Source organism: Protomyctophum bolini (assembly GCF_963924005.1).
Source record: "Protomyctophum bolini genome assembly, chromosome: 4".
Lineage (NCBI taxonomy): Eukaryota > Metazoa > Chordata > Actinopteri > Myctophiformes > Myctophidae > Protomyctophum > Protomyctophum bolini.
The window spans coordinates 26,925,863-26,952,794 of NC_137865.1; the positions used below are offsets into that span (position 1 = coordinate 26,925,863).

A 26,932-nucleotide genomic window follows, 5' to 3' on the forward strand; every position below is an offset into this window, starting at 1 on the left:
TATAATAACATAATAGCATAACATGAGTAGCTCTTTGCCTGCCTGCCTGCCTGCCTGTCTGTCTGTCCATGAGTAGTTATTTGTCTGCCTGTCAATGAGTAGCTGTCTTACTGTCTGCCTGTCTATGAGTAGCTGTCTGCCTGCCTGTCTATGAGTAGCTGTCTGTCTGCCTGCCTGCCTGTCCAATTGTTCATGAGTAGCTGTCTGTCTGCCTGTCTGAGTAGCTGTCTGCCTGCCTGCCTAATTGTCCATGAGTAGCTGTCTGTCTGCCTGTCTATGAGTAGCTGTCTGCCTGCCTGCCTAATTGTCCATGAGTATAGCTGTCTGTCTGCCTGTCTATGAGTAGCTGTCTGCCTTCCTGCCTGTCCAATTGTCCATGAGTAGCTGTCTGTCTGTCTATGAGTAGCTGTCTGCCTGCCTGCCCAATTGTCTATGAGTAGCTGTCTGTCTGTCTATGAGTAGCTGTCTGCCTTCCTGCCTGTCCAATTGTCCATGAGTAGCTGTCTGTCTGTCTGTCTATGAGTAGCTGTCTGCCTTCCTGCCTGTCCAATTGTCCATGAGTAGCTGTCTGCCTGCCTGTCCAATTCTCCATGAGTAGCTGTCTGTCTGCCTGTCTATGAGTAGCTGTCTGACTGCCTGCCTGTCCAATTCTCCATGAGTAGCTGTCTGTCTGTCTGCCTGTCTATGAGTAGCAGCTGTCTGCCTGCCTGCCAGCCAGCAAGTTGGTTAACAGAAAATAAATTGTTATGGCTGAGTAAAATAAAATACAATAAACACAATTTGCCTGAAAATAGATTACCCAGCTATGACCTTTTTCATGAAAAAAAAATGAGTAGTGATATGGCTGACTGAGTAAAATAAAACAATCTACCTGAAAATAGATAGCTATAAGTGAAGAGCAATTTCCGCAATTACCATTTCCGCAATTTCCATTTCCGCAATTTCCACCATTTCCGCAATTACCATTTCCGCAATTTCCATTTCCACCATTTCCGCAATTTCCGCAATTACAATTTCCATTTCCGCAATTTCCGCAATTTCCATTTCCATTTCCAACTATTAATGGCAGCTGGGTTTCATCATTCAAATAAAATAGAATTCTGTCCGTTTAGCTATAAAATTATGTCAGGGAATAGGGATACACAGTATATGTCTTTCATTTGCATTGCATCTCCCCCCCCCCCCCCCAAGCTTTTATTTTCGTTCGAGTAATAGTACAACTCTAATAGTATTACTTATAATAATGTAATTAAAGATAACTTCATTCAGATTTTTTTATTTTTATTTCATTTTCCAGATTTTTTTTTCTTCTTTTTTTTAGATTTTCATTGGTGGGCCAGTCATAATGGTCCCGCGGGCCTGATGTGGCCCGCGGGCCTGAGGTTGAGTATCACTGCAGTACGAGACCATGGTGAATCACCAATGATAACAGGGAATAAGGCACGTGTCCTAGCTACAGCTGTGTCTCTAGTCAGTGCTTCTGCAGGGGAACCAATAATATTCTTACAAGACACCACTGTCGCATTACTGTGTGTGTGTGTGTGTGTGTGTGTGTGTGTGTGTGTGTTAACTGTGTGTGTGTGTGTGTGTGTGGGTGGTGTGTGTGTCATTGCATTAGCTGCGTCTGTATGTTCATACAGTATCTATCCCATGCACATGCATACATGTGACTGCGTATGTGATCACAATCATTTTCAGTCATTTCTTTGTCTCCTTTCTCCCCCCCCCCCCCCCTCCTGGGTGAATGTGTGCTGTTCCATTACAGCTGTCCACTGGGAGTCACCCAAAACCCAGACAGATGCTTCCTCCCATTAAACAAACCCAAGCTCTGCAGGATTTCCTAGTTTGGCCCAGTGCAAAAATCAGCTCAGCTTGTTAGCGTGTCATGATGCGAGGACATCATTGGAAATGAAATGTAGCACAGATTCTGTTCTGCTCTTCATACATAGTATTGCACGTCTGTCTCTATGCTTCCGTCTGCAGGTTCATTCCAAGACATGCAGATGAGCTAGAACTGGACGTGGATGACCCTCTGTATGTGGAGGAAGAAGAGGATGACTACTGGTACAGAGGTTACAACATGCGTACTGGAGAGAGGGGGATATTCCCTGCTTTCTATGCCCACGAGGTCATTGGTCAGTCCAAGGAGTTGCTAGGTGAGTGGAGGTCATTTACAAGTTGTAAATATTTTGTTGTGTTACGAAGATGATCTCTTCTCATGTCGTTTCTCGTCTCTCTCCTGTAGGAATGAAGAGGAACCCAGCATGGACTGAAACATTCAACGTTCAGTTCTTGGGTTCTGTGGAGGTACCTTATCACCAAGGCAATGGCATCCTCTGTGCTGCCATGCAGAAGGCAAGTGCCCCCCCTCCTCAACTCCCCACATATGCACACAAACCATACAACATAATTCAAACATTTTTTTCCGGGTGTTAGATTGCCATGTCCAGGAAGCGGACAGTTCACGTGCGACCACCTTCTCTGTGTGAGTTGGAGATAAGTATGCAGGGAGTCAAGCTGATCATGAGCCTGGACGATGATGACTATGACACTTTGGATGAGGTGAGAATAAAGGATTGACTGGATCAATGCAAAGGACTGACACATAGAATAGAAGCCTCAGATAAATGGAGCCATGAATGGGATTTAATTTGCAATAAATAGGTAAAATCTTAATGCTCTTTTCTTTACATCTTATATATTTCTGCATCTCCAGTACGATAGATGTAGTCACTTCTTCCAGATGAAGAACATCTCCTTCTGTGGATGCCATCCCAAGAACAACTGGTACATGGAATAAATGCATATTTTCTCTGTTTTCTCTATATAGTTTGGGCTGAACAGAGATTTCTCACTCATTGCGTCTCACTCTTTGAACATTTCCTCTCTCTCTCTCTGCAGCTACTTTGGCTTCATCACCAAGCACCCCATGCTGAACAGATTCGCTTGCCATGTGTTCGTATCCCAGGAGTCAATGCGGCGTGTAGCAGAGTGTGTCGGGTGAGATGATGCTACCATTGAGATACACAGGCTGTTACACTGATTCACAGATAGGGACATATAAACATCTTTTGTGTATTGTTATTAGGCTAGCTATCATGTTAAGGGAAAGAAAGGGAGAGGAAATTTACACTATAGAAAATGGTGTGACTGTTACCATTTTCTCTACCATTGCATCTCATCCACTTTTATTTACACTTTATTTTGTGCATTATTTAGATTTGTCAACCTGAACCTTATATAGAATATTAGGCATGTCTCCTAAATTAATTATTCCTTTGAATGATTCCTTTGCTGTGATTTATTTATTTTATTTGTATTACTTGTGTGGTTATAATATTTAAATATGTCTTCCCTGTGTATTTTTGGTGTCTTCCTGAAAGCTTTGAGTCAAATTGACCAATCGAAATACCTCACCTAATTCCTTTAACATAGCCTCCTACAACAACATCTGTGGGTGGGGCTTCAGTTCCCACCCACCTGAAAACCAGCTATACTTAATTAATTGGTGGGTGTGGCCACATAAAAACATAATTTTAACACTTTCCGTACACTTTTTTGAAAGAACTCTCCCTCCTAGTATACCGGTAATCATAATATCTGATGATCATGTTTTAGGGGGGAAGAGTGTGAGTGTGTGTGTGTTAGTGTGAGTGTGAGAGCATGTGTAGTGCATGCGTCCCCATCCATGCCTTTAATGACTGCAAGCTTGTTAACTTTGGTCTGAATCAGGCGCATTGGGTTTGAATTATTAAATAAATATATTGATGGTTCACTATCCTCAGACAGAACTAGGGTGTGAGATAGATGGCAGCGGGCATCATTTTCTCCCTCTGTTCTGTGTCTGTCAAGTAACAGACATGGACAAATACAGCATGTATCTTAAACAATAAACCTATGATGAATCTGTGGCTTCATTTAACAGACATGTCTTTAGCTGTGTTTCAAACAGAATTACATTTTACAGTACACTTTAACAAAATTTGCTGCTCCATTTGGAGGAGGACTAAATACTTGGCTAGAGAGACGGGACATCGCTGCCAAATATGTCATTAGCAAAGTGATAGATATGGAACCGGAGGACTTAATGTACTGTATCTGTTTTGCTGATAAGAGAGACTGGCTGGGAGAGTCGGGAGGCAGATCTGTTATCAGAGCTTAATATCAGTGCATCTGTCCCGTCTCCAGGAGAGCCTTCCAGGAATACTACCAGGAGCATCTGGAGTACGCCTGCCCCACCGAGGACATCTACCTGGAGTAGGAATTGTTGCCATGACAGCGGCCTCCATCCTCCTCCTGCTCACTGCTTGTGTATGCTTATCGGTTTTTGCCACCAGAGGGCGCCAGTGGAACAGGTCTTCTCTCCATTGCGAAATACACTTGTGCATCCCTTCTGCAATCAGGGATCTCTTTTTTATTATTTTGTGTTTCCTATTCATCTTCTATTTATCTGTTTGTTTATTGTCTGTCCTCTGGGGACGGGCTGCCTGTTTCTTTTATTCATTTTTATTTTCAATTATATAAAACTAAGAGGCAGAGCATCAGTTAAGATCCCCCTCTGTTTTTTGTAAACAAACAAACTAAAATGATATACCTACTGCTGTTTCACTTTTGAATGCATGGCTAGTAGGGTTATTGCACACAGACACACCCAGAACACACATGCAACAGAACAGCAAGCAGCGCAACAGCCATTAAAGAGGATGATGCAGAATTGATGATGAGTTGGTGGTTAGTGAACTGTAAATATGTATTTGTCATTCGACAAAACTTGTTGATTTGATTTCTACAGGTTAAAGACTAGAGAAGAGCACACAGCAACATCTGGATTATGCTGTGTACAGTGAAATGTCCTTACCCGTGTTGCGTACAAGACTGTGTAAGTCTGTGTTGTAAATATTATGTATAGAGAGTAGAGACATACAGGCGCCTCATACAAAACCATGGAAGTTGTGATGGACAGAGTTGTTGCTCTCAGTCTTTTTCTGCGTGAACACAAGTGGTTTTAAGTGCAGTGGCAGAAGGGCTTGCGGACGATCATGATGTTAAATGGATCTGGAAAGACAGCTACTGTGCGTGTTATATGTCTCACGATTCGCAAAACAATTACACACCATTTTTGCAGTGGTTGAGTGCATTGACACTCACAGAATCAGGACCATAAATGATGTTTAACACGATAACGTATGGCTCTTGATTAATAAATAGTCCCTTTGAATCAGGGCAAGAAAGAGTCTGTTTGAGAATGTTGACAACAGAAATGTGTTGTTTTAACTGCAGCAGCGTTGTGGTTGCTCACCTTCACTATAGCCGAGGTGCTTTGATGAGTAATCAGATACAGTTAGGATAAATATAGATCACAGACTGTATGCTTTTGCAGCAGTCAATGTAACTTCAAGGTTCAAGAAAGCAAAGGTCATCTGAAGCCATACTAGCAGGATTCTGACTGTTAAAACTCCCTGCAACACTACACAGCAAAAGAAAAAACACTCAAAAGTTTGAGTTGTAGTTTTCATTGATACCACTAGTCTCCATTTTTTGTTTTGTTTAAACTTTTCAAATTAAATTGGGGAAATAGATGACTGGATTGTCATGACGATAAGTACCAGTAGTAGTTATGTGTCAGTAAAATTGATGATTGATGATTAATGAATTACCACTAAGGATTTTACTGTATATAGGCTACGGTTATCAGACTTATCAAAAGGAAATGAAGCAGCTACTGTATGTCTATGACAGCTATGTCTATGACATTGAAAGAAGGGTGGTATTTCTTGTGCAGTAGGCTTGGGTAAGCTTTGTTTTTCATTTCTGAGGTTGATGCTTTGATATAACCAGTACTCTGCAGGTTAGGAGAGAGATGGCTACGTTCTCTCATGTATTCCTTGCATTAACTCCATGGTGGTCTCGATGTTTACACATTTGATTGAATCATACGATAACCTCTTTGAGGGGTTGTTGTTTTAGCATACTGTAGCCTGCAGCATAAACATTACAGGGAGGAGAGAGGTAGATTTTAAAATGTATGTGGATACAGTCAACTGAACCCCAGAGGTGGGAGCCTATAGGTTTGTACGACGTCCCCAAATATCAGGTGCATCAGGGTAGATGAGGGTCATCGCTTTTAAGATACACATCCTCTGCTGCTGCTTTCAATCACCAGTCACAGAACAAAACCTCAGATCTGTGAGATTTCCATGGTGTCAGTTCCTTTGACGGTTAACTTGACAAGAGGGCAGTAGGGTGTAATCTACAAATGTATCGCTGTCTGTTAGGTACTGTGTATATACTGTATATATAGTATAATAGCGAATCAAAATGATAGTGCTGTGTCCTTTATGTTAAGTATGTTATTGAAACAAATGAATATGTAAAATTGAAGTGACAAATTACAACAAAAATATCACAACCAAACGAATAACCCCGAGGGATGAAGAGAAAAAACAAAGTAGTTTTTTTGTGTGATCTGCCATCATTTTATTTCAGGATTTCCTCAGCACCTGCCATGAACATTGGTATTTGGAGTTCTCGCAAAGCCCATGAGCACTCAGACAGGCTTCAGCAGCACATTTAGGGCACATCATTATTCTGTGACACACCCACCAGAGTACTGACAAGTCTGCTGTTAGAGCTGAATAGTGACCTTGTCGGCTGCCATAAGAAAACTATTATTGCATCTTCTTGCCAATTATAGTAATTGAGCTCAACCCAGCGCAACCCATCACTGACCTGTACGTATGTCCTTATTTCCGTTTTTCTATCTCGTTGCGGCTTAGTTACGACCATTCTGTCCATATAGCTTCACAAGTCAACATCAGAGGATCAACTTGTCCTGTTCAGCCGCTGAGACATACGTTAACAGTTAAACCAAACTTTCGAATTTGCTACATAAACAAGATTCTTCACATTATACCTAGAGCAAATCAATATGTGACGGAACAAATGTATCTTATCTTCTACCTTTAAAAAAAATCAAGGACTTGTAAAATTCAAAGGAAAAAGTAAGAAAGACAAAAAAAAAAATGAATCACTCTGCCTTGTCATGGGTTTGGTCTTATGAATAAAATATATGCTTGATGTCCGAAAATGTCTGTCTCCATCTGTATCATTTATCAGTGGTCATCATTGTTGGGCCATTGGAATAACTTAAACACTGAACTTTATATGATTGTCAAGTACACCGATATTGCAGTGCTTGAAGATGATTCTGTCAGTACAACTGGACCACAGTATCAGATGGTAAAGCACAAGGACAAAAACAATGGAAATAATTAATATCATGTAAAGGCCAGGCATATTAAAACCAACAGCTATATAATATAATATTCAAGTAAAAGCCAGGCAAACCAGGCAATGTTCTTTAGAAAATAAATACACATCATCACAACATAATGAACAAAAATCATCACGTCGTAACCTTTTGTTATTTCACTCTTTTGTTTGAGTGACATCAGTGTAGTGTCCTTTGTTACTTTCCCTTCTACATTCAGTTTGATCTGCATTTTTTGTCACTTTGCCTCATTAACACTGACAGCAGCTGGGTTTGGGGCTACACTGAGGGTTGCAGCAGGGCACCAATGCAGGGTCGGCCCCTCTCCGTATTTGGCTCTCTCCAAACACCATGGAGGACTCAAACTCAGCCTTAACCTTCAGGATCTTGGCCAGTAATGACTGGAGGTCTGGTCGGCCCACCAGGGAGAGAGGGTAGTTCTCAGAAGGGTCTGAGTCCAGGTCAAAAATAAGTGGGGGGTTGTGAGCCTTGGGGGAGCGTCACAGTCTCTGTCTGGGGTTGTACTGCTTGGGATGCTTCCTATATTACGATGAGCAAAGACCTCCTGCCTTATGACTTGACATGGTCAAAATATTTACTCTTAGACATAGGAAATACTACATACCACATGTGAAGAAGTGCACCTTGTAATTCCAGAACCTGAGAGCGAACATGCCAAATCTTTCACTGGGATCCATGGGGTAGAACATCATGAACTCCCTCTTACTCTAGAAAGACATGGAAGTAAATTAACTGATTAGTTGGATATTAACTAAACTATGAATGTTGTTGAATGACAAGTGTGATGCCTCTATAGTACCATTCCATGTTTGACTAGGATATCTGTCATATCCACCCCATCAAGCTGCACTTGGGGCAGTTTGGCTCCTGCCAACCCTGCAAAAGTGGGCAGGATATCCAGGGTGCTGGCCAGCTCATGGGTCACCCCTGAAGGATGCATGAAAAACAGAGTAGACACAAAACCAAATTAGATGAGAAAGAAATGCAGCCTAACCATTTAATCCCTATTTGTAGTATGTGGCATGCAGCAGAAATAGTCAATCTACAAGCTCACAATGCATTTTAGTTGTTTCACCTATAATGACCAAATATTGGGAAGCTAGATTGAAACTAAACAACAGGCATTGGAACTGCAGATACCGCAGGTACTAAGTACTATTATGATGCAAGGCCACAGAAGATCAGAATTCAACTACAGTACGAGTGTTCTGGTCGAACTGCATTAACCAAAACTTGTTTTGTGAATCAAACTGCACTCGGATGAAGTAGTGAACTCTCCTTTTTTATGAGATACTTTATCCATTTTGGACTGTGTTCTTCACTGATAACCTCAAGATTCAAGATGTTTATTGTCCCACAGATACAGTACATGCATTGTGAAAACTTAGGTTGGGTGATGCTCCACAATACAGTGGACCTAAACTTCAGTGGCTGTTGATAGATAATACCCAGTTCAATCACGGTGTACTACTGTCTGTAGGTAAAATAAGTCACAGATACCTGGTCTGATCGTCCCGGGCCAGAAGGCGATGCCTGGCTCTCGTACGCCGCCCTCATAGGTGGTGGCCTTCCCACATTTTAGAGGACCAGCGTTCCCTCCACGGGACATACGCATCAATGAAGGGCTGGACACAAAGAGAGGAATAACATGTCATTTCATAATCAGTAATAATATGGCAGATCAAAGTGCCATAAATAGTATGTATTACCCGCCATAGACATAAGATGCCTACACCTTTGAAGAAAATAAACATAGATTATATAGCAGGTTAAAATGTCTGCTCTTTTAATATTATATATATTCTGTTTAAAATTACTATATTGTGATTGTAATCATTGCTATAGTGTTTGATCAGTAACAGGGCTTTCCCCGTTGCCAATAAACAAAAGAAAATCACACCTGTGTGAAGTGAGGGGCGCTCTTATCATTATACATCATCATACATCATCTCATGAACAACTGAATTCATGTGATTGGTTAGCCGATTTGCTTGTCTACATACGACGTACATTTTCCCTTCATTGTCAATGGCATTTAATGTTTGTGTCGACACAAATTTACGTCATATTTGGCGGAGACATTTGACCTAATTTCTCCTTTCATTGTCAATGGCAAATAGCTCTATATAGGAGGAGATAGCGCCCCTCAAACATCACACCTGTGTGAAGGGGCTTTTATCATCATACATCATCATAAATCATAAATCATCTCATTCCGGCCAATCAGAATTTGCGTCTTCACCTTCTTCTTCAATGTTTGTGTTTACGCAATGTTTGTGTTTACACAAACACTCAAAACTGGGCATTCATTATCAATGGCATTTAATGTTTGTGTTGGGACAATGACGTAAAACTGGGCATTCATTATCAATGGCATTTAATGTTTGTGTTGGGACAATGACATAAAACTGGGCATTCATTATCAATGGCATTTTAATGTTTGTGTTTACATGCACACTAACAGCTGGACATAGGACGGGATAGCACCCCTCAAAAATAAATGTTCAGGTGGGTTGTCAATTTCAGTTAATCAGAAGAGAGTACCGATTTAGAACAGCGGCACCAACCCACCCATTATCAGAGGTAAAGAAAACCAGAGTGTTGTTAATCTGCCCCGTTTTCTCCAGGGTGGAAAGGATGTTTCCCACAGTACTGTCTAACTCCATCAGAGCATCTCCATAGGGGCCCCTCGGAGACAGATATGCCGTCTCTGGACCTGCATACTGGGGGTAGTGTGTGTGCTGGACGACGTTGGAAGAATTTAAAATGTCACTTGGGATAGAAACTGAAAAACAACACATTTAAATACATTCATTACACAAAATATCAAGGCCACCAGCTCCAGCTGAAACTGAATGATCAGATATATCCAGTATAAAGCTATTTGGATTGCATCGTAGGATTTCTAAGCACAATCTCTTCCATGACTGAGGAAGTGATTGTGTAAACAAGTCAAGACTATCATGATATTTCAATACTTTGTGTAAAGGAACAAACAAATTACTATTACTATTACGAGTGTACTGTACATTCAGTCTAAGTACAGGGCCAGGCAATTACGCAGAAATATATCTAAATCTAAATTTAGAACCAATAACCGACTTATAACCGAATAATCGAGAAGCAAGGTTTTTGTAATAAATAAAATGTTTATATATTAAGGAATCTAGAAACAAAATGTGAATAGATTTTTTTTATAATAGACTATATGGGTCTTTTCCAATGACCTAAACACCTTTTTCGCCAGATTTGAATCATTGGACAATTCCGCAAAGTGTACTGAAATACTGAAGGCTGTAACACCTGCCCCCTCTGACAGAATTACCATCACTGAAGAGGATGTGAGGAAAGTGTTTCAGTGTACTAACACAAGGAAAGCTAATGGGCCAGATGAATGCAGTGCTTTTCTCCTCAAACACTTTGCATCTGAGCTGGCTCCAGTGTGGCAACCAATATTCCAAACCTCTGTAGACACACACACAAAAAACCTCACACATTAAACCACTACCCAAAATCCAATGTCCAAAAGAACATAAGGATTATAGACCCATAGATCTCACTTCAGTGATTATGAAATCACTTGAAAGAATACTGTTACAACATCTTGTCAGTATAACCAAAGACAAATTCGACCCCAGTCAGTTTGCCTACAAAAAGGGTTGCGGTACAGAGGATGCGGTTGTCACACTGGTCCACTTAATTACAAAACACCTAGATAAGTCAAATAAGAATCATGCGAGAGTGCTATTATTAGACTTTTCTTCAGCTTTCAACACAATACAGTCTGATATACTAGTGTCAAAAATGGTACAGTTGGAACTGAATCCATACTTAATTCACTGGTATGCTTCTTTTCTTACTAACAGAGTACAGAGGGTGAAAGTGAACACAACCCTCTCATCGGCATTAACTACTAATGTTGGTGCTCCCCAGGGTTGTGTGAGCTCAGCTGTACTTTTCACCCTCTATACTGACAGCTGTCGTATTGAGGAATGCCTGTCTGAATGTCGCACTGACACACCAGACCAATACATTCTAAAATACTCAGATGATACAGTCTTGATTTCTCTCCTAGATAGTTCCAGTGATCCTGGACTGCACCAACACAGAGTAAATAAGGTGGTTGAATGGAGTGATAACAACGCTCTCATCATTAACACAAAAAAGACAGAAGAGATTGTTTTTGGTACACCACCAGAGATACACAGATCCCCCATTACTATTCATGGGGAACCGATCAACCAGGTATGTTCGTACAAATACCTAGGAGTAGTAATAGACCATCTTTTGTCATGGAAAGATCAGATTGATTCAGTGTGTAAGAAAACAAAGGAAAGAATCTACTTCCTTCGCCGTCTAAGATCCTTCGGTGCTAGTAGCCTAGACGGATTCTTCTTTTGTTTTTCACTTCTGTTATTATGAGTGTTCTTCAGTACTGTAGTACCACCTGGTATGGATGTTTGTCTGCAGCCCTAAAGTCACAACTGCTGCAACAACTGAACATTTGTTCAAAGATTGTTGGACAACAACTTCAGAAACTTTATACATCCACATATGATAACAGCATCCTAAGGTTAGCAAGGAATATCACCTCTAATACTAAGCATGTGTTGTATAGAGAATATAGGTTGCTACCTTCAGGAAGGAGATATGGTGTACCAGCATACAACAAGGTCAGACTAAAGAGGTCCTTTGTCTACCAGTCGACCTTGAGGCTTAATCAGGAGATGTAGTAGCCACAGGATAATCTAAGCGGTGGATATTGCTCATGTCTTTATGTATGTAAATTGTCTTGTTCTTTGTGTTTTGTATATGTTCTGCATACTTGGCTGCTGTGTCGCAAGACAAATTTCAGTGTGAACTGACAATAAAGTACTATATCATATCATATCATATCATATCAATCTTAGCCAATCAGTGTAGAATCTGAGAAATCCAACAGACTCGTCTTGATCACATGACTACAGAGATCATGTGTACCGATTTGCATGAGATTTTGATTAAATCTGTGCGACTAACATAAACAATGTGAAATGCCTCATGGTGGCGCTATAACCGACAGATGTGGAGGGATGCAGGGAAAATGTTTTTCCATGGCCTCTAGGGAGTGCACATACATAAGTTGTATACCTATAAGTTATAGGTAAAAACAGGAATTGGCCTGTTATAGCGCCACCATGAGGCTGATTTGGAGAAAAAATTAGTGGCATGTCATCCTCGGCCTAGTGGAAATGTGCGTTCATAATTTCACGGGAATTGCACACTGCGTTTGTGATTTGTGGCATTTTGTTCGAAACGGACCAATGCATGTGAGCTTTGGAAGCCAATCAGGATGGAAGATGGGAAATGGTGGAGATCCGTGTTGATCACATGACTATGGAGATAGTGTATACCGAATTGTGTGATGTATGGATAAAATGTGTATGAGTAATCTACAGAAATGTGTTTTGCCTAAATCGGCCTCATGGTGGCGCTATAACAGGTCGTTGACGAATATTTGGGGCAGAGGTTCGTCGTTGGCATCCAGGGAGTGTGTGTGCAAAGTTTGGCATGGATGATGGATCGGGCCAACGGTGCCGGAGATTAGTAACGGACGGACGGATTCACGGAAGGAAGGACGGACACACACACGCACGCACACACACACACACACACACACACACACGGACGGAGTGCAAAACATACTCTCTCCCCATGCCTTTGTCCTGGTTGTAGGGTGGCCACCTGCAAGACCTCAGAAAGGAGGACACTTTTTGCGGGGCTCGCACCCCCCCCCCCAGATATTAATATTATTACTACTACTATTGCACCTGATTTTCACCACCATCCTCTCCAGCATTATGTCCACAGAGAACATATATTTGCTAATTAAATTAACATTTTTAAATTAGGCTATAGGGTACCACAAAGGCCATTCATTTTATAATCAATTTATTTCATTTCATGTTTAGATACCGGTATGTTTTATGTTTAATCTCTTTCTTGTGGGGTTTTTTATACAGTCTTATGGTCATCGGTGTATAGGACATAGAAATAGAATGAAGCCAGTAGCCTATATGTATGTTCACAGTGCTTTAGCCTCCCTTTCTTTATGATGTCGAGCTCCATATTGCTCATTAAATGTAGTTTTTCATTTCGGCATATTTGGTTTATTTATCTCTGCATTAACTATACTAAATTGATTGTGAGAGCTCAAACCGACCATCCCACTGGCAGTGTTGCCAGGTTTTGGAAGAGAACCAAGCAACCATGTCTATGAAAACAAGCCCAAAAGAAGCCTGACTAGGCTTAGTAGCCTATTATATAAAACAAGCCCAAAGTCGCTTATAATTAAGCGGACATGGCAACACTCCGAACGTCTCCACTCGCTTCGGAGCTGAGCAGCGCTGCAGAGATTTTAATACCCAGGCAGACGACGTAAATGACAGTTATGGCACAAGCACTGTATATCACAAAAAACCGGACAATTATGTGTCCGGCCAGAGGTTGAGGTGGGAGGAGGACAGGTGGGTCTAAAACCGGACTGTCCGGCGTGAAACCGGACGTCTGGCCACCCTACCTGGTGGAGACAACACAAAACATATTTCAGACACTATTTTACATCTGTAATGGTGTCGTGATTAGCCTAAGATTTAGACTCTCATCTCGTAGATAGATGTATTTATCGATTCTGACATTTTTAATCTACGAGATCTCGTAGATTAGAAATGTCAGAATCGATCTACGAGAGTCTAAATCTTAGGCTAGTGACTGTTGCGATGTGGTGACGTGACAATAAGTTCTGATTCAGTCATGAGTGCACTGAGTGACTGCATTATGTCACTGTCATGGTTTGGTGACTTTAATTGGTCACTATACCTGGACGGGCTGCAGGCTCCACAGGTGCTGTAGAAGTCAGTGAAACGGAGTCCCTCGGCTGCCAGGCGGTCCAGATTGGGAGTCAGTGAAGTCGGATGTCCATAGCAGCCCAAATCTCCAAATCCCAAATCGTCAGCGAAAAGTAGTACAAAATTTGGTGGTAACGCTAAGCAGCTGGAGAAAAGCAAAACACTTAAAAATGCAAAGGTGATTTGATCCATTTTACGTCGCATTTCATTTGCAAAAGGGCTGTCTTCTTTTGGTTTCCTGGAAAATCTGGTGACACTGACGCAATGTTATCTTCGCTTCCTGTTCGGCAGGCTGTACACAATGTGTGCAATGCTGCCCTCCACAGATGGCTCTGGGGTATACTAACAGCACTTTAGAACAGGGGTTCTCAACATGGGGTGACAGGGGGTCCCGAAATTATTTTGGGGGGGGTCCCCAAATTATAAAGTTTTTATTTTATTTTATTTATTTTTTGCAACAGAATGGCTGGAAATGGAAATTTAAGGCCCTCATTTATCAACCGTGCGTACGCCAAAATATGGGTGCACGCCGAAATTGCCGACATTTTTGACATTTACCATTTCCGCCAACGCTTGAAATTGAACGTGACAACGTTGAAAATCCACGGTTGCTCCTCACTTGGCGTACGCATTTTTTTTCTGTCTTACACAAGCGGAGCAGCCTTGTCTGAACTGCTGACACTGTCACAGGCATCAAAACATATGTTTTCACTCCTAAAATGTTAATATAAAACGGTATGTGTATGTAAAAAACAAAAGAGAGATTTCCAACTTTACAAGTAATTAAAATCGCGCAATTAAAAACAATATAACATGTTTACAATGTATTAGTTTGTGCTTAATCAAACAGTGATTTACTGGCCTTGTTATGCAAGCAACTTTTTGGAGCGCATGCGGTGATGCGGCTTATGATTGTGTTAGCTTATTTTATTAAAAAAAGGCATAAATGGACTGCACGCCTTTATTTCCAAGTGACAATGACAAGCATACAGCTGCCTATTTGTAGTAAGTACTAGCAGGCTATAGGCGTAAGGGACTTAATCATTCACCATTTAAATAAGTGCTTAGACAGGTTTTGACAGTTTTGACAGTTCAGATAAAAGCGAGATCATTTTCGGGGCTCGGGAGGACGGGACCGCGCGGCGTGCGTCGCCAACACATACCAGCACACATGCAAGCGGCAAGCCTTCATCCATATGTTTATGATTCGTTCATCAATGATCAAATCAGAAATCACTACATAAACGTTGATTATGACTGCCTTGACGACATGATAGCCTCTCTCATGCTGCATGTATGTCCATGCGGCATAGCCTACATGCGGATTTGGGCTGTCTGTGCTGGAATATTTCCATGACGTTGGAAAGTAGCCTATAGTGCAATGCAGCTGCGGAGAGTCCCAACATGCATGGGTAGCCTATATACTGTAATCTACAGCAGGCCAACAGCACTTGTCTTTCTGGAGTTACGGTATATGCAATCTCCTCCTCGTTTAATAAACCTGACGTGTCACTGGAATGTCAAATGTGCCGTGCCAGCCCAGCGCAAGTGCATGGGAACCGCATCGGCGATAGGTATAGGCTAACCCAGCCAGTCAGCCCACCACCACCAGTAGGCTACCATATATTTTGGCTGCACATTAATATAATTGACAGTTGACAGTCCTGCAGCCACTGCAGCGACTGCGAGGCAATCTAATTAGACTGTCGAACGTGCATGCAGTTGGTCACGGACGGACCACAGTGATAGAGAGAGACAGACAGACAGGACAGGAGGAGCACCTGCAAAACAGCAGCGTGTCACCGTTCGTGTGTGTGCCTATTTGTTATTTAATTATGGTTCAGGTTCAGGTTTTCGTTCACTAATATATCTTGTTGTATATTAAATTAAAAATACTTTAATAATTTAATATACAACTAACAACACACAGTGAAAGTTGCTTGCAAATTGCGATATGTGCGTGCGTGCGTGGCGTGCGGGGGTGAGGACCGTGAGGCGGGCAGCAATAAGGGAAGCGAGAGGAGAAACAGACAGGGTAGACCTACAACTTTATTTAATTCATGCAGGTGTTCGTTTTTTATTTATTTAACAACACACCAGTTAGTTGGGCAGCTTGCAAGTTGCGTGTGCGTGCTGTGCGTCTGTGCGTGTGTATGAGAGAGTGAGGCGCAGCAAGGCACGGGAGAAACCTATTTTTTCATGTTGCCATGGTTTCAGTAAACGTATTGCCGTTTTCAGGTCGCAAAAACGAGGGCGAGGCTTGATTTCATAGGGCGTGCCAGATAGATTTCAGCCGTCACATTTATTAACGTGAGAACGAAATTAAGGAAGGATCAGCTGTTTGCGATCACTTTATAAATGCCGTGGCGACGTGGGTGTACTACGAAACCTGCACTCGAATCTGTGGCAGATTTTACACTCGATTGATAAATGAGGGCCTTAGAGTTTACATATAGTAGTGCATGCATAAACTTTCCTTAATGAATCTGGTTTCGGTATTTATTTATGATGTATTTTCTCTATTATTAAGGTTATTAGTGGCCATTTTGTATTGGTGGTGGGGAGGGGGTCATGAGACATGGCCAAATAATTTTTGGGGGGTACCCAGCCAAAAACGTTGAGAACCCCTGCTTTAGAATAGTATATAGAGTGGAGAAAGCTGGTGTAAATATAGCCTTAAAAGAGACTACTTTGAGACCTTGATCTGCCAATTCCTCAAACATCTGCCGCCTCTCATTTCTGTACTTCTCACATGAGAACAAGACATGTTTAACTGTCCATCTGTCCACACACAGACAGACAGTCCGGCTGGATGTTTTAAGCAGCTGGCTAGACCACATACTGGTAGTCCCAGTCTCAGCCTGGTTATAACAATGTCATCCCTTCTCCCAGAGTCCATTGTACATTTTCTTTTATACCGTTATTCGGTATATATGTCTATATACCTAGATGGCTGTACAGTAAAATACAGTCTGTCCCTTTCCTCTTCTCCTTCTCTTTCCCGCACTTTTTTTTACCACTGGTCTAGTTGTTCCCTGCACATGCTAAAACACTCACATTTTCCTAGTTGAACCTTTTGTACCTTTTTTGGCCACGCCATTTCATTGCCTTCGACCCCAGAGTGCCCAGGTACCCACACACAAAACCAACTTGGCAGCCCATCCTCTCTATCCTGTAAAATAGAACACATAATCAAAGTCGTAGGATTTGTCACAAACGTTACCTCAGTGAAATTTGTTCTCCGTATTTGACCCATCTCTTGGAGTGGTGAGACGCAGCCATTGAGCGGTGAGCTGCAGCCGTGCCACGCTTGGGAATCGTCCAGATAAGTCAGAATGGACTCCTCCACAGTCATGCCAAATGCAGTTTTCCCGTAGACAGGGTCCAAAACCCCAAACCACACCACAGGGTCGGGACAAAACGTTTTTTAAGGTAAACCACACCAATGCAATGCAACTCATTGAGTTGACCTTAAAACGTTTTGACGTCAGTAAAGATCTCCACCTCCACGTACTCTCTATTGAACTGACCTAGGTACCTATGCACATGATCACTTGACCGCTCTTCTTCCCGGTCCAACATGGACAAATCCACTTCTAGCTCAGAATCAGAATCATCTTTATTGTCACATCACAGTTTAAGTAAAAAAGTGGGTGACAATTGTTTTTGTGCATTGTTCCCATTGTGTAATTTTCTAATTAAACAAAGAAATGGAAGAAGAGAGGGGGCCGGGGCAAGAAAGAAAATGTAGAAGTCCGTTCCACACACAATTTCACAAACAGCACATATGGTCTCTCTTAGCTAATTTGAGCTCTGGGAGACCATACTGCCCAAATAATATTGTCCTGCTTTAGCCCAATGAGATCAACTTGTCCTGTTTAGCCACTGAGACATGTTAACAGTTATAACAAACGTTTGAATTTGCTACATAAACAAGATTCACATACTTGGCACAAATAAATATTTAAAAGAACTCAAGGGAAAAGGTAAGAAAAAGACAAAAAAAAGGGGAAAAAAATATCACTCTGCCTTGTCATGGGTTTGGTTTAAAATATAAATTATGCTTGATGTCCGAAAATGTCTGTCTCCATCTGTATCATTTATCAGTGGTCATCATTGTTGGGGCATTAGAATAACTTAAACACTGAACTTTATATGATTGTCAAGTACACCGATATTGCAGTGCTTGAAGATGATTCTATCAGTACAACTGGACCACAGTATCAGATGGTAAACTGGTAAAGCATAAGCACAAAAACAATGGAAATCATGTAAAGGCCAGGCATATTAAAAAACCAACAGCTATATAATATAATATTCAAGTAAAAGCCAGGCATATTAAAATAAATGTAATTCTCAATGTTAACTTTAGAAAATAAATGTAACCAAACATCCTCCTGAGTCCTCACTGAGGAAGCAATTCAATAGCCTTAGACATAATTCATTAGTCAAGACTCAAGAGTACACATCATCACAACATAATGAACAAAAATCATCATGTAGTAACCTTTTGTTATTTCACTCATATACTTTTGTTTGAGTGACATCAGTGTAGTGTCCTTTGTTACTTTCCCTTCTACATTCTGTTTGATCTGCATTTTTTGTCACTTTGCCTCATTAACACTGACAGCAGCTGGGTTTGGGGCTACACTGAGGGTTGCAGCAGGGCACTAATGCAGGGTCGGCCCCTCTCCGCATTTGGCTCTCTCCAAACACCATGGAGGACTCAAACTGAGCCTTAACCTTCAGGATCTTGGCCAGTAGGTAGTGGAGGTCTGGTCTGTCCTCCAAGGAGAGAGGATAGTTCTCAGAAGGGTCTGAGTCCAGGTCAAAAATAAGTGGGGGGTAGTGAGCCTTGAGGGGAGCGTCACAGTCTCTGTCTGGGGTTGTACTGCTTTTGATGCTTCCTATAGTACGATGAGCAAAAATGTGTCAAAAACCTCCTGCCTTAATATCTAATCTAATATTTACTCTTAGACATAGGAAATACTACATACCACATGTGAAGAAGTGCACCTTGTAATTCCAGAACCTGAGAGCGAACATGCCAAATCTTTCACTGGGATCCATGGGGTAGAACATCATGAACTCCCTCTTACTCTAGAAAGACATGCAAGTAAATTAACTGATTAGTTGGATATTAACTAAACTATGAATGTTGTTGAATGACAAGTGTGATGCCTCTATAGTACCATTCCATGTTTGACTAGGATATCTGTCATATCCACCCCATCAAGCTGCACTTGGGGCAGTTTGGCTCCTGCCAATCCTGCAAAAGTGGGCAGGATATCCAGGGTGCTGGCCAGCTCATGGGTCACCCCTGAAGGATGCATGAAAAACAGAGTAGACACAAAACCAAATTAGATGAGAAAGAAATGCAGCCTAACCATTTAATCCCTATTTGTAGTATGTGGCATGCAGCAGAAATAGTCAATCTACAAACTCACAGTGCATTTTAGTTCTTTCACCTATAATGACCAAATATTGGGAAGCTAGATTGAAACTAACTAACTAACTAAACAGGCATTGGAAAATGCCAGTGCATTTGCTAACTGCAGATACCGTAGGTACTAAGTACTATTATTAGGCCACAGAAGATCAGAATTCAACTACAGTATGAGTGTTCTGGTCGAACTGCATTAACCAAACATTGTTTTGTGAATCAAACTGCACTCGGATGAAGTAGTGAACTCTCCTTTTTTATGAGATACTTTATCCATTTTGGACTGTGTTCTTCACTGATAACCTCAAGATTGCTCCACAATACAGTGGACCTAAACAGTGGCTGTTGATAATACCCAGTTCAATCACAGTGTACTACTGTCTGTAGGTAAAAGAAGTCACAGATACCTGGTCTGATCGTCCCGGGCCAGAAGGCGATGCCTGGCTCTCGTACGCCGCCCTCATAGGTGGTGGCCTTCCCACATTTTAGAGGACCAGCGTTCCCTCCACGGGACATACGCATCAGTTCAGGCCTGGACATAAAGAGAGGAATAACAGGGCAATAATATGGCAGATCAAAGTGCCATAAAAATAATAATAAGCAGACATAAAAAATGTCTGCATATTTAAAGGTAGGTATATTCTGTTTAAAATGACTATATTGTGATTGTAATCATTGCTATAGTGTTTGATCACATCTGTGTGAAGTGAGGGGCTTTTATCATCGTACATTATCATAATTCATAAATCATCTCATTCCGGCCAATCAGAATTTGCGTCTTCACCTTCTTCTTCAATGTTTGTGTTTACACAATGGTTGTGTTTACACAAACACTCAAAACTGGCCATTCATTATCAATGGCATTTAATGTTTGTGTCAGGACAATGACGTAAAACTGGGCATTCATTATCAATGGCATTTAATGTTTGTGTTGGGACAATGGCGTAAAACTGGGCATTCATTATCAATGGCATTTAATGTTTGTGTTTACATGCACACTAACAGCTGGACATATAGGAGGGTATAGCGCCCCTCAAAAATAAATGTTCAGGTGTGTTGTCAATTTCAGTCAATCAGAAGAGAGTACCGATTTAGAACAGAGGCACCAACCCACCCATTATCAGAGGTAAAGAAAACCAGAGTGTTGTTAATCTGCCCCGTTTTCTCCAGGGTGGAAAGGATGTTTCCCACAGTACTGTCAAACTCCATCAGAGCATCTCCATAGGGGCCCCTCGGAGACAGATATGCCGTCTCTGGACCTGCATACTGGGGATAGTGTGTGTGCTGGACGAGGTTGGAAGAAAGTTTAAAATGTCACTTGGGATAGAAACTGAAAAACAACACATTTAAATACATTCATTACACAAAATATCAAGGCCACCAGCTCCAGCTGAAACTGAATGATCAGATATATCCAGTATAAAGCTATTTGGATCTCATCGTAGGATTTCTAAGCACATTCTCTTCCATGACTGAGGAAGTGATTGTGTAAACAAGTCAAGACTATCATGAGATTTCAATACTTTGTGTAAAGGAACAAACTAATTACTATTACGAGTGTACTGTACATTCAGTCTAAGTACAGGGCTGGGTAATTACACAGAAATATATCTAAATCAAAATTTAGAACCAATAACCGACTTATAACCGAATAATCGAGAAGCAAGGTTTTTGTAATAAATAAAATGTTTATATATTAAGGAATCTACAAGAGAAATGTGAATAGATTTATTTTTATAATAGACTAAATTGTCTGATTAACAACTAAACCACTATTATAATTTATTGTACAATGGCAGCATGCAAAAATATCCAATCTTGATGCAACACGTTGTGAGGTTGTATATCGGCTATTTTCAAAAGTTTGATCACGGAAAAGGTTTGAAGTCATTTCACCAGCCCTACTAACAACATTGTGAGCTTGTAGATCAGTTTTCTTGGGTGAGAAGTGACAACTTGGTAGTGTTTAAATGAGGTTTGCCCCTGATGCTTACGTGGTTAGGATAATAGAGGAAGAAGGGTTGCTTCTTCTGGGCTGAAGCATCGATGAAGGCCGTAGCAAAGTCACTGTAAGCCCTCTCCAGGTCCAGGAAGTGGACTGGCTGCTGCGTGATGGACTTGTTGTGCATCAGTGGGACGGTCACTGTGTCTTTGTCACAGAATCCAAAACACTTAACATCAGGGGGGAAACAAGTCAGGTTATGACAGGGTCCCTGAGGAAGGAGTATGAGGGAAATAATTAAAAGAAAGAAAATATATACTTTCCCAGAATTGCATGACAAAGGTCTTTAATTACTGACCACACTTTAAAAACCTCATATATTTTACCTTTGTTCTATGTATCATGCTGTGATAGCATTGTTTAGTTCATTTATTTTTTTCCAAATGCGGCAATGATTATGTTATGACACTGACCTGATCATGAGAGTAGGGGATCCCAAGGTACTGGTCAAAGCCCTGACGGGTAGGCAGGTACGTGCCATTAGCACCATATCCCAGATGCCACTTCCCCACGGCAGCCGTGGCGTAGCCAAGAGGCTTCAACATCTCCGCGATTGTGGTCTCATTCAGTGGCAGACCCCCAATAGAACCTGGGTAAAACACTCCTGGGTAGATACCCGAACGGGTATGGTAGCGCCCTGTCAACAAAGACGCCCTGAAAGGCAACATGCAAGCTTGATTTGTAGAAATATTCTCGTCAGGTCAAATATGTATTGTGCAGTGCAGACTCTGTGTGTGTGTGTGTGTGTGTGTGTGTGTGTGTGTGTGTGTGTGTGTGTGTGTGTGTGTGTGTCCGCAATTTATGCAACGTCCCCAATTAACTGACTGCTCAGTGTGAATGTATTTAGTAGTGATGCACCGAATATTCGGCCGCAGAAAATGGCTAAAAATGCATTTCCGGCCTATTCGGTTTCGGCCCGAATAGGCAGAAAATATATCACCGAATAGTGTATGCAATGAATGCATTCAAAAGAGCTGAATAAATGTTTTATGGATCCATAATAGTGATTATTATTTACGTAAGTTAAGTTTAGCCATAACCATAACATAACATTTGTAGAATCAAACTCCGGTCTTAATGGGTTAAGTGGGGATACTAAAACAGCGATATTCAGTTACACTTCATACCAACGATACTGTGCGGGTGTAGGTTAGGTATGTTAAGTGATAAACACTTTCAATATGGCATTATAGGCAAAAGCTTTCTAAATCTTTCAAATTTTCCAAACATCTACAAGCTTGTAGGACGTAGGTCAACTATTTTCGCTATGTGTTGTACAACAAAGTATATAGTGCTTAAGTGGCATTCTGGACTAGACCTGTCTGGCTGGAAACATTGTGGTTTCAAGGACTGACCTTCTGACCTTTCAGCTACAGTACTGTGTCACAGTCATTACCAGGTGATTGAGAGATTATTTATTCTTTACCTACTCTGTATAAACATACTATTTTAACTACTGATGCACCCAATATTCGTCCTCAGAAAATGTTTGGCAGAAAATGGCTAAAAATGCATTTTTGGCTTTTTCGGTTTCGGCCCGAATAGGCAGAAAATATATCACAGAATAGTGCAGTGTTTCCCAACCTGTGTTCCGCGACACTTAATTGCAGACACTATTCAATAGTGTATGCAATTAATGCATTCAAAAGGGCTGAATAAATGTTTTATGGACCCATAATAGTGATTATTATTTAAGTTAGGTTTTGCCATAACCATTTATTTTGCCATAAATCAGGTAGCTTTAACGTACGGCCATGACAGCAATGGTAGGAGAAAAAAAAGATCTAGTATAATATTAATCATATTCGGATATTCGATATTCGGTTTTCGGCCAACCGTTTCCTATATTCAGTATTCGGCTCCGGCCAAGAATGTCCCGTTCGGTGCATCCCTAGTATTTAGCCAGGCACGTACATACATAGACATCAAAGGGGGCATGAGCCCCTGCCCTTTTACCCGTCTGTAAAAAAACCTGCCCTCTCCAGTACCCGAATCAGGCGAATGCAGCATTTACTATGGTGAAAGAAACAACTGCCCCTTTTCCATACCAGCAGTCATAGCCGGGGAGCCAGTCACCCAAAATTTGAGAGGACCTGTGATGTCATGCCGTACTTTTTATTCAATTGGTCATTAAGGTCCACAGAATAAGAGGCCTGCTCTGCCGGAACATCGCGAAAAAAGGTTATGGTCATTTTTATATACCACACCATAGACAACCATAAGGCAACATTTTGCAAATTTCATTATGCTTTAAGTAGCATGCGACATGTAAAAATAGGGGGTTTTCATGATTATGAAAAAACACTCCTTGGACTAAATCTGGCCATGGCCACTTGCCCAAATGTGCTGACCTCATCACAGTTGTGCTGACCTCATCACATTTGTGATGGCCGTTTTTTAGCCCAAGTGAGGGGCACTAATATATTAAAGTCTAACTCATGTTGATTATGCCCCTCAAAAACACAAATAAAAAGTACGGCATGACAAGTTAAACTCTATTCCTTGAGCTTTTGGGCCTGTGGCCCCTGGAGTCTGGACTATCAGGAGAATTGCCTCTTTCCGAACTCTCCTGAACGGAACATTTTGCATTTGTCCTCTGTATAGAAATCCATGTCTTACGCCACATCTTCAGTAGCTAAAGAGTGCGGGGGTCGCACCCTGAAAATACCTGATCAGGTATTTTCGATATCTTTGGCCAAAGTGACCTTTTTTCTGCCTTTATTGACAGCATCAAGCGAAGACAGACAGGAAAGAGGGAGAGAGAGAATTGGGGAGAGACATGCAGCAAAGGTCGTCATGAACAGGACTCGAACACGCGACACGCTGTCAGGCCAAAGCCTATGTGGCAATGTGGCATGCACCTGCCCTGGACCACTAGGCCAGCGGGCGCCCCCAAAAGTGCAATTTTAGGGAATTTCAGCCCCTGCCCCATGACCTTTATTGTAGCCTTGAAGTTTTATATTAATTTTCTGACATTTTGTATTATGCCATAATGCCAAATAGCCTATAGCGCTGATCCATAGCTCTAATGCGTTGCAACCTTAGAGTGGTTGCAACGCATTAGAGCTATGGACCAGGTCCAGAGCTAAGCCAAATACATCAAATAGTTATTTGAACAAATGTCCATCTGAAAGATAACACCGGTGTAAAGTTTAATTGGCTGAGTCTGTACATGATCTGATCAGTTCAACCATGAGTTCAACCCTAATAGTAGAGTATACTCGTTCAACCACCAGAGTATAAAGAAGGAGGGTTCAACTAAGGGTTCATTCAACCTGCACAAGAAGCATTTCCGCATAGTGCCTCCTCTGATGAAGTTTTCCTCCTTTTAACAAAAGTGTGCCCGGATCTCCGCTTTGTTCTAAATCGATGTGTTATCCCGATTGATCCCAGATTCCCAGGAGCACCTTTCCGGCACACCTCCTGAGCAGTGATCGAGCACCTTGGTTGCCTCTCCATTGCTTTGGACTTTGTATTAGACCGTGTATTCCTGTTAGACCTGTTCCGCTGCCGTCTAACAAAACAAAACAGGTCTACAAAACATATTTCAGCCAATTTTACATCTGTAATGGTGTCGTGATTAGCCTAAGATTTAGACTCTCGTCGTCTCGTAGATAGATCTACGAGAATCTACGAGATCTCGTAGATTAAAAATGTCAGAATCGATCTACGAGAGAGAGTCTTAGGCTAGTGACTGTTGTGATGTGGTGACGTGACAATAAGTTCTGATTCAGTCATGAGTGCACTGAGTGACTGCATTGTCACTGTCATGGTTTGGTGACTTTGGTCACTATACCTGGACGGGCTGCAGGCTCCACAGGTGCTGTAGAAGTCAGTGAAACGGAGTCCCTCGGCTGCCAGGCGGTCCAGATTGGGAGTCAGTGAAGTCGGATGTCCATAGCAGCCCAAATCTCCAAATCCCAAATCGTCAGCGAAAAGTAGTACAAAATTTGGTGGTGACGCTAAGCAGCTGGAGAAAAGCAACACACTTAAAAATGCAAAGGTGATTTGATCCATTTTATGTCGCATTTCATTTGCAAAAAGTCGAGTTTGGGAGAAGATAGCGCTGTCTTCTTTTGGTTTCCTCCGAGGTGGAAAGTATGGTCAAAGAGATCTACCGGTATATAGAATCTCTTTGGTCTGGTGACACTGACGCTGTTATCTTTCCTGTTCGGCAGGATGTACACATTAGTGCAAAGCTGCCCTCCACAGATGGCTCTGGGGTATAACCCTACAGCACTTTAGAACAGGGGTTCTCAACATGGGGGTGCAGGGGTCCCGAACTTATTTTGGGGGTCCCCCCAAATTATTTATATATTTATTTTTTTGCAACAGAATGGCTGGAAATGGAAATTTAGAGTTTACAATTATAGTAGGCCTACACATGCAGTGCATGCATAAACTTTCCTTAATGAATCTGGTTTCGGTATTTATTTATTATGTATTTTCTCTATTATTAAGGTTATTGTAGTGGTCAATTTGGTGGTGGGGAGGGGGTCGTGAGACATGCCCAAAGCATTTTTGGGGGTCCCCAGCCAAAAACGTTGAGAACCCCTGCTTTAGAATATAGTATAGTATATAGAGCAGGGGTTCCCAAACTTTTTTGGACCAGGTACCCCTTTTGGGGTAGATATTTTTCCAGGTACCCCCTCATCCTCACAACACGGATAACAAATAAATGTAGACGTCTAAATGTAGACGTCTAAATGTATACAGACGTCTAAATGTAGACGTCTAAATGTGTACGTCTAAATGTAGACGCTAAATGTGTACGTCTAAATGTAGACGTCTAAATGTGTACGTCTTCTCTTATGGGGGTCCCTGGCATATCTTTTCAAATGGGGGTCCACGGGCTAAGTAGTGTCAATTTGGGGGTCCTTGACATGAAAAAGTTTGGGAACGACTGCTTTAAACACTTTATGAACATGAACAAAATAGATGGGTCCCCCCTGGAACTCCCTCAGGTACCCCTGGGGGTCCCCGGACCCCACTTTGGGAACCACTGATATAGAGTAAAGAAAGCTGGTGTAAATATAGCCTTAAAGGAGACTACTTTGAGACCTTGATCTGCCAATTCCTCAAACATCTGCCACCTCTCATTTCTGTACTTCTCACATGAGAACTGTCTCCATCTGTCCACACTGACAGACAGTCCGGCTGGATGTTTTAAGCAGCTGGCTAGACCACATACCGGTAGTCCCAGTCTCAGCCTGGTTATAACAATGGCATCGCATATCCCAGAGTCCATTGTACATTTTCTTTTCTACCGGTATTCGGTATATATGTCTATATAGATGGCTGTACAGTAA

The 26,932-nt window shown here is 41.6% G+C and overlaps 2 protein-coding genes and 1 pseudogene across 3 annotated transcripts in view; 1 reads left to right on the forward strand and 2 right to left on the reverse strand.

Moving 5' to 3' along the window:
• The window catches only part of mapk8ip2 (mitogen-activated protein kinase 8 interacting protein 2), a gene marked incomplete at its 5' end in the record, with an annotated part of 45,594 nt that extends 41,316 nt beyond the window's left edge, over nucleotides 1-4,278 (forward strand). Inside the window, 6 exons of the mRNA XM_080761488.1 lie at nucleotides 1,984-2,156; nucleotides 2,246-2,355; nucleotides 2,437-2,562; nucleotides 2,717-2,787; nucleotides 2,902-3,000; nucleotides 4,189-4,278. Coding sequence (XP_080617614.1) covers nucleotides 1,984-2,156; nucleotides 2,246-2,355; nucleotides 2,437-2,562; nucleotides 2,717-2,787; nucleotides 2,902-3,000; nucleotides 4,189-4,261 — 652 coding nt within the window. The 3' untranslated portion in view covers nucleotides 4,262-4,278. The remainder of the gene's footprint in view (nucleotides 1-1,983; nucleotides 2,157-2,245; nucleotides 2,356-2,436; nucleotides 2,563-2,716; nucleotides 2,788-2,901; nucleotides 3,001-4,188) is intronic.
• A 3,225-nt stretch (nucleotides 4,279-7,503) lies between these two features.
• Nucleotides 7,504-17,533, reverse strand: LOC308314519 (arylsulfatase A-like; annotated as a pseudogene). Its single transcript has 8 exons — nucleotides 17,397-17,533; nucleotides 14,150-14,323; nucleotides 10,617-10,756; nucleotides 9,863-10,076; nucleotides 8,792-8,916; nucleotides 8,091-8,218; nucleotides 7,896-7,998; nucleotides 7,504-7,810 (listed from the first exon to the last, which is right to left on the reverse strand). The product of its transcript is annotated as an arylsulfatase A-like (transcript).
• Nucleotides 17,534-18,231: 698 nt separating this feature from the next.
• LOC308314735 (arylsulfatase A-like) lies at nucleotides 18,232-25,755 on the reverse strand. Its single transcript, XM_080762398.1, has 8 exons — nucleotides 25,420-25,755; nucleotides 22,037-22,277; nucleotides 21,616-21,834; nucleotides 20,736-20,905; nucleotides 20,029-20,153; nucleotides 19,371-19,498; nucleotides 19,176-19,278; nucleotides 18,232-19,085 (listed from the first exon to the last, which is right to left on the reverse strand). Exons 1-8 carry the CDS (start codon nucleotides 25,650-25,652, stop codon nucleotides 18,796-18,798), a joined length of 1,509 nt encoding a protein of 502 aa, XP_080618524.1. The 5' UTR covers nucleotides 25,653-25,755; the 3' UTR covers nucleotides 18,232-18,795.
• Nucleotides 25,756-26,932: the final 1,177 nt, after the last annotated feature.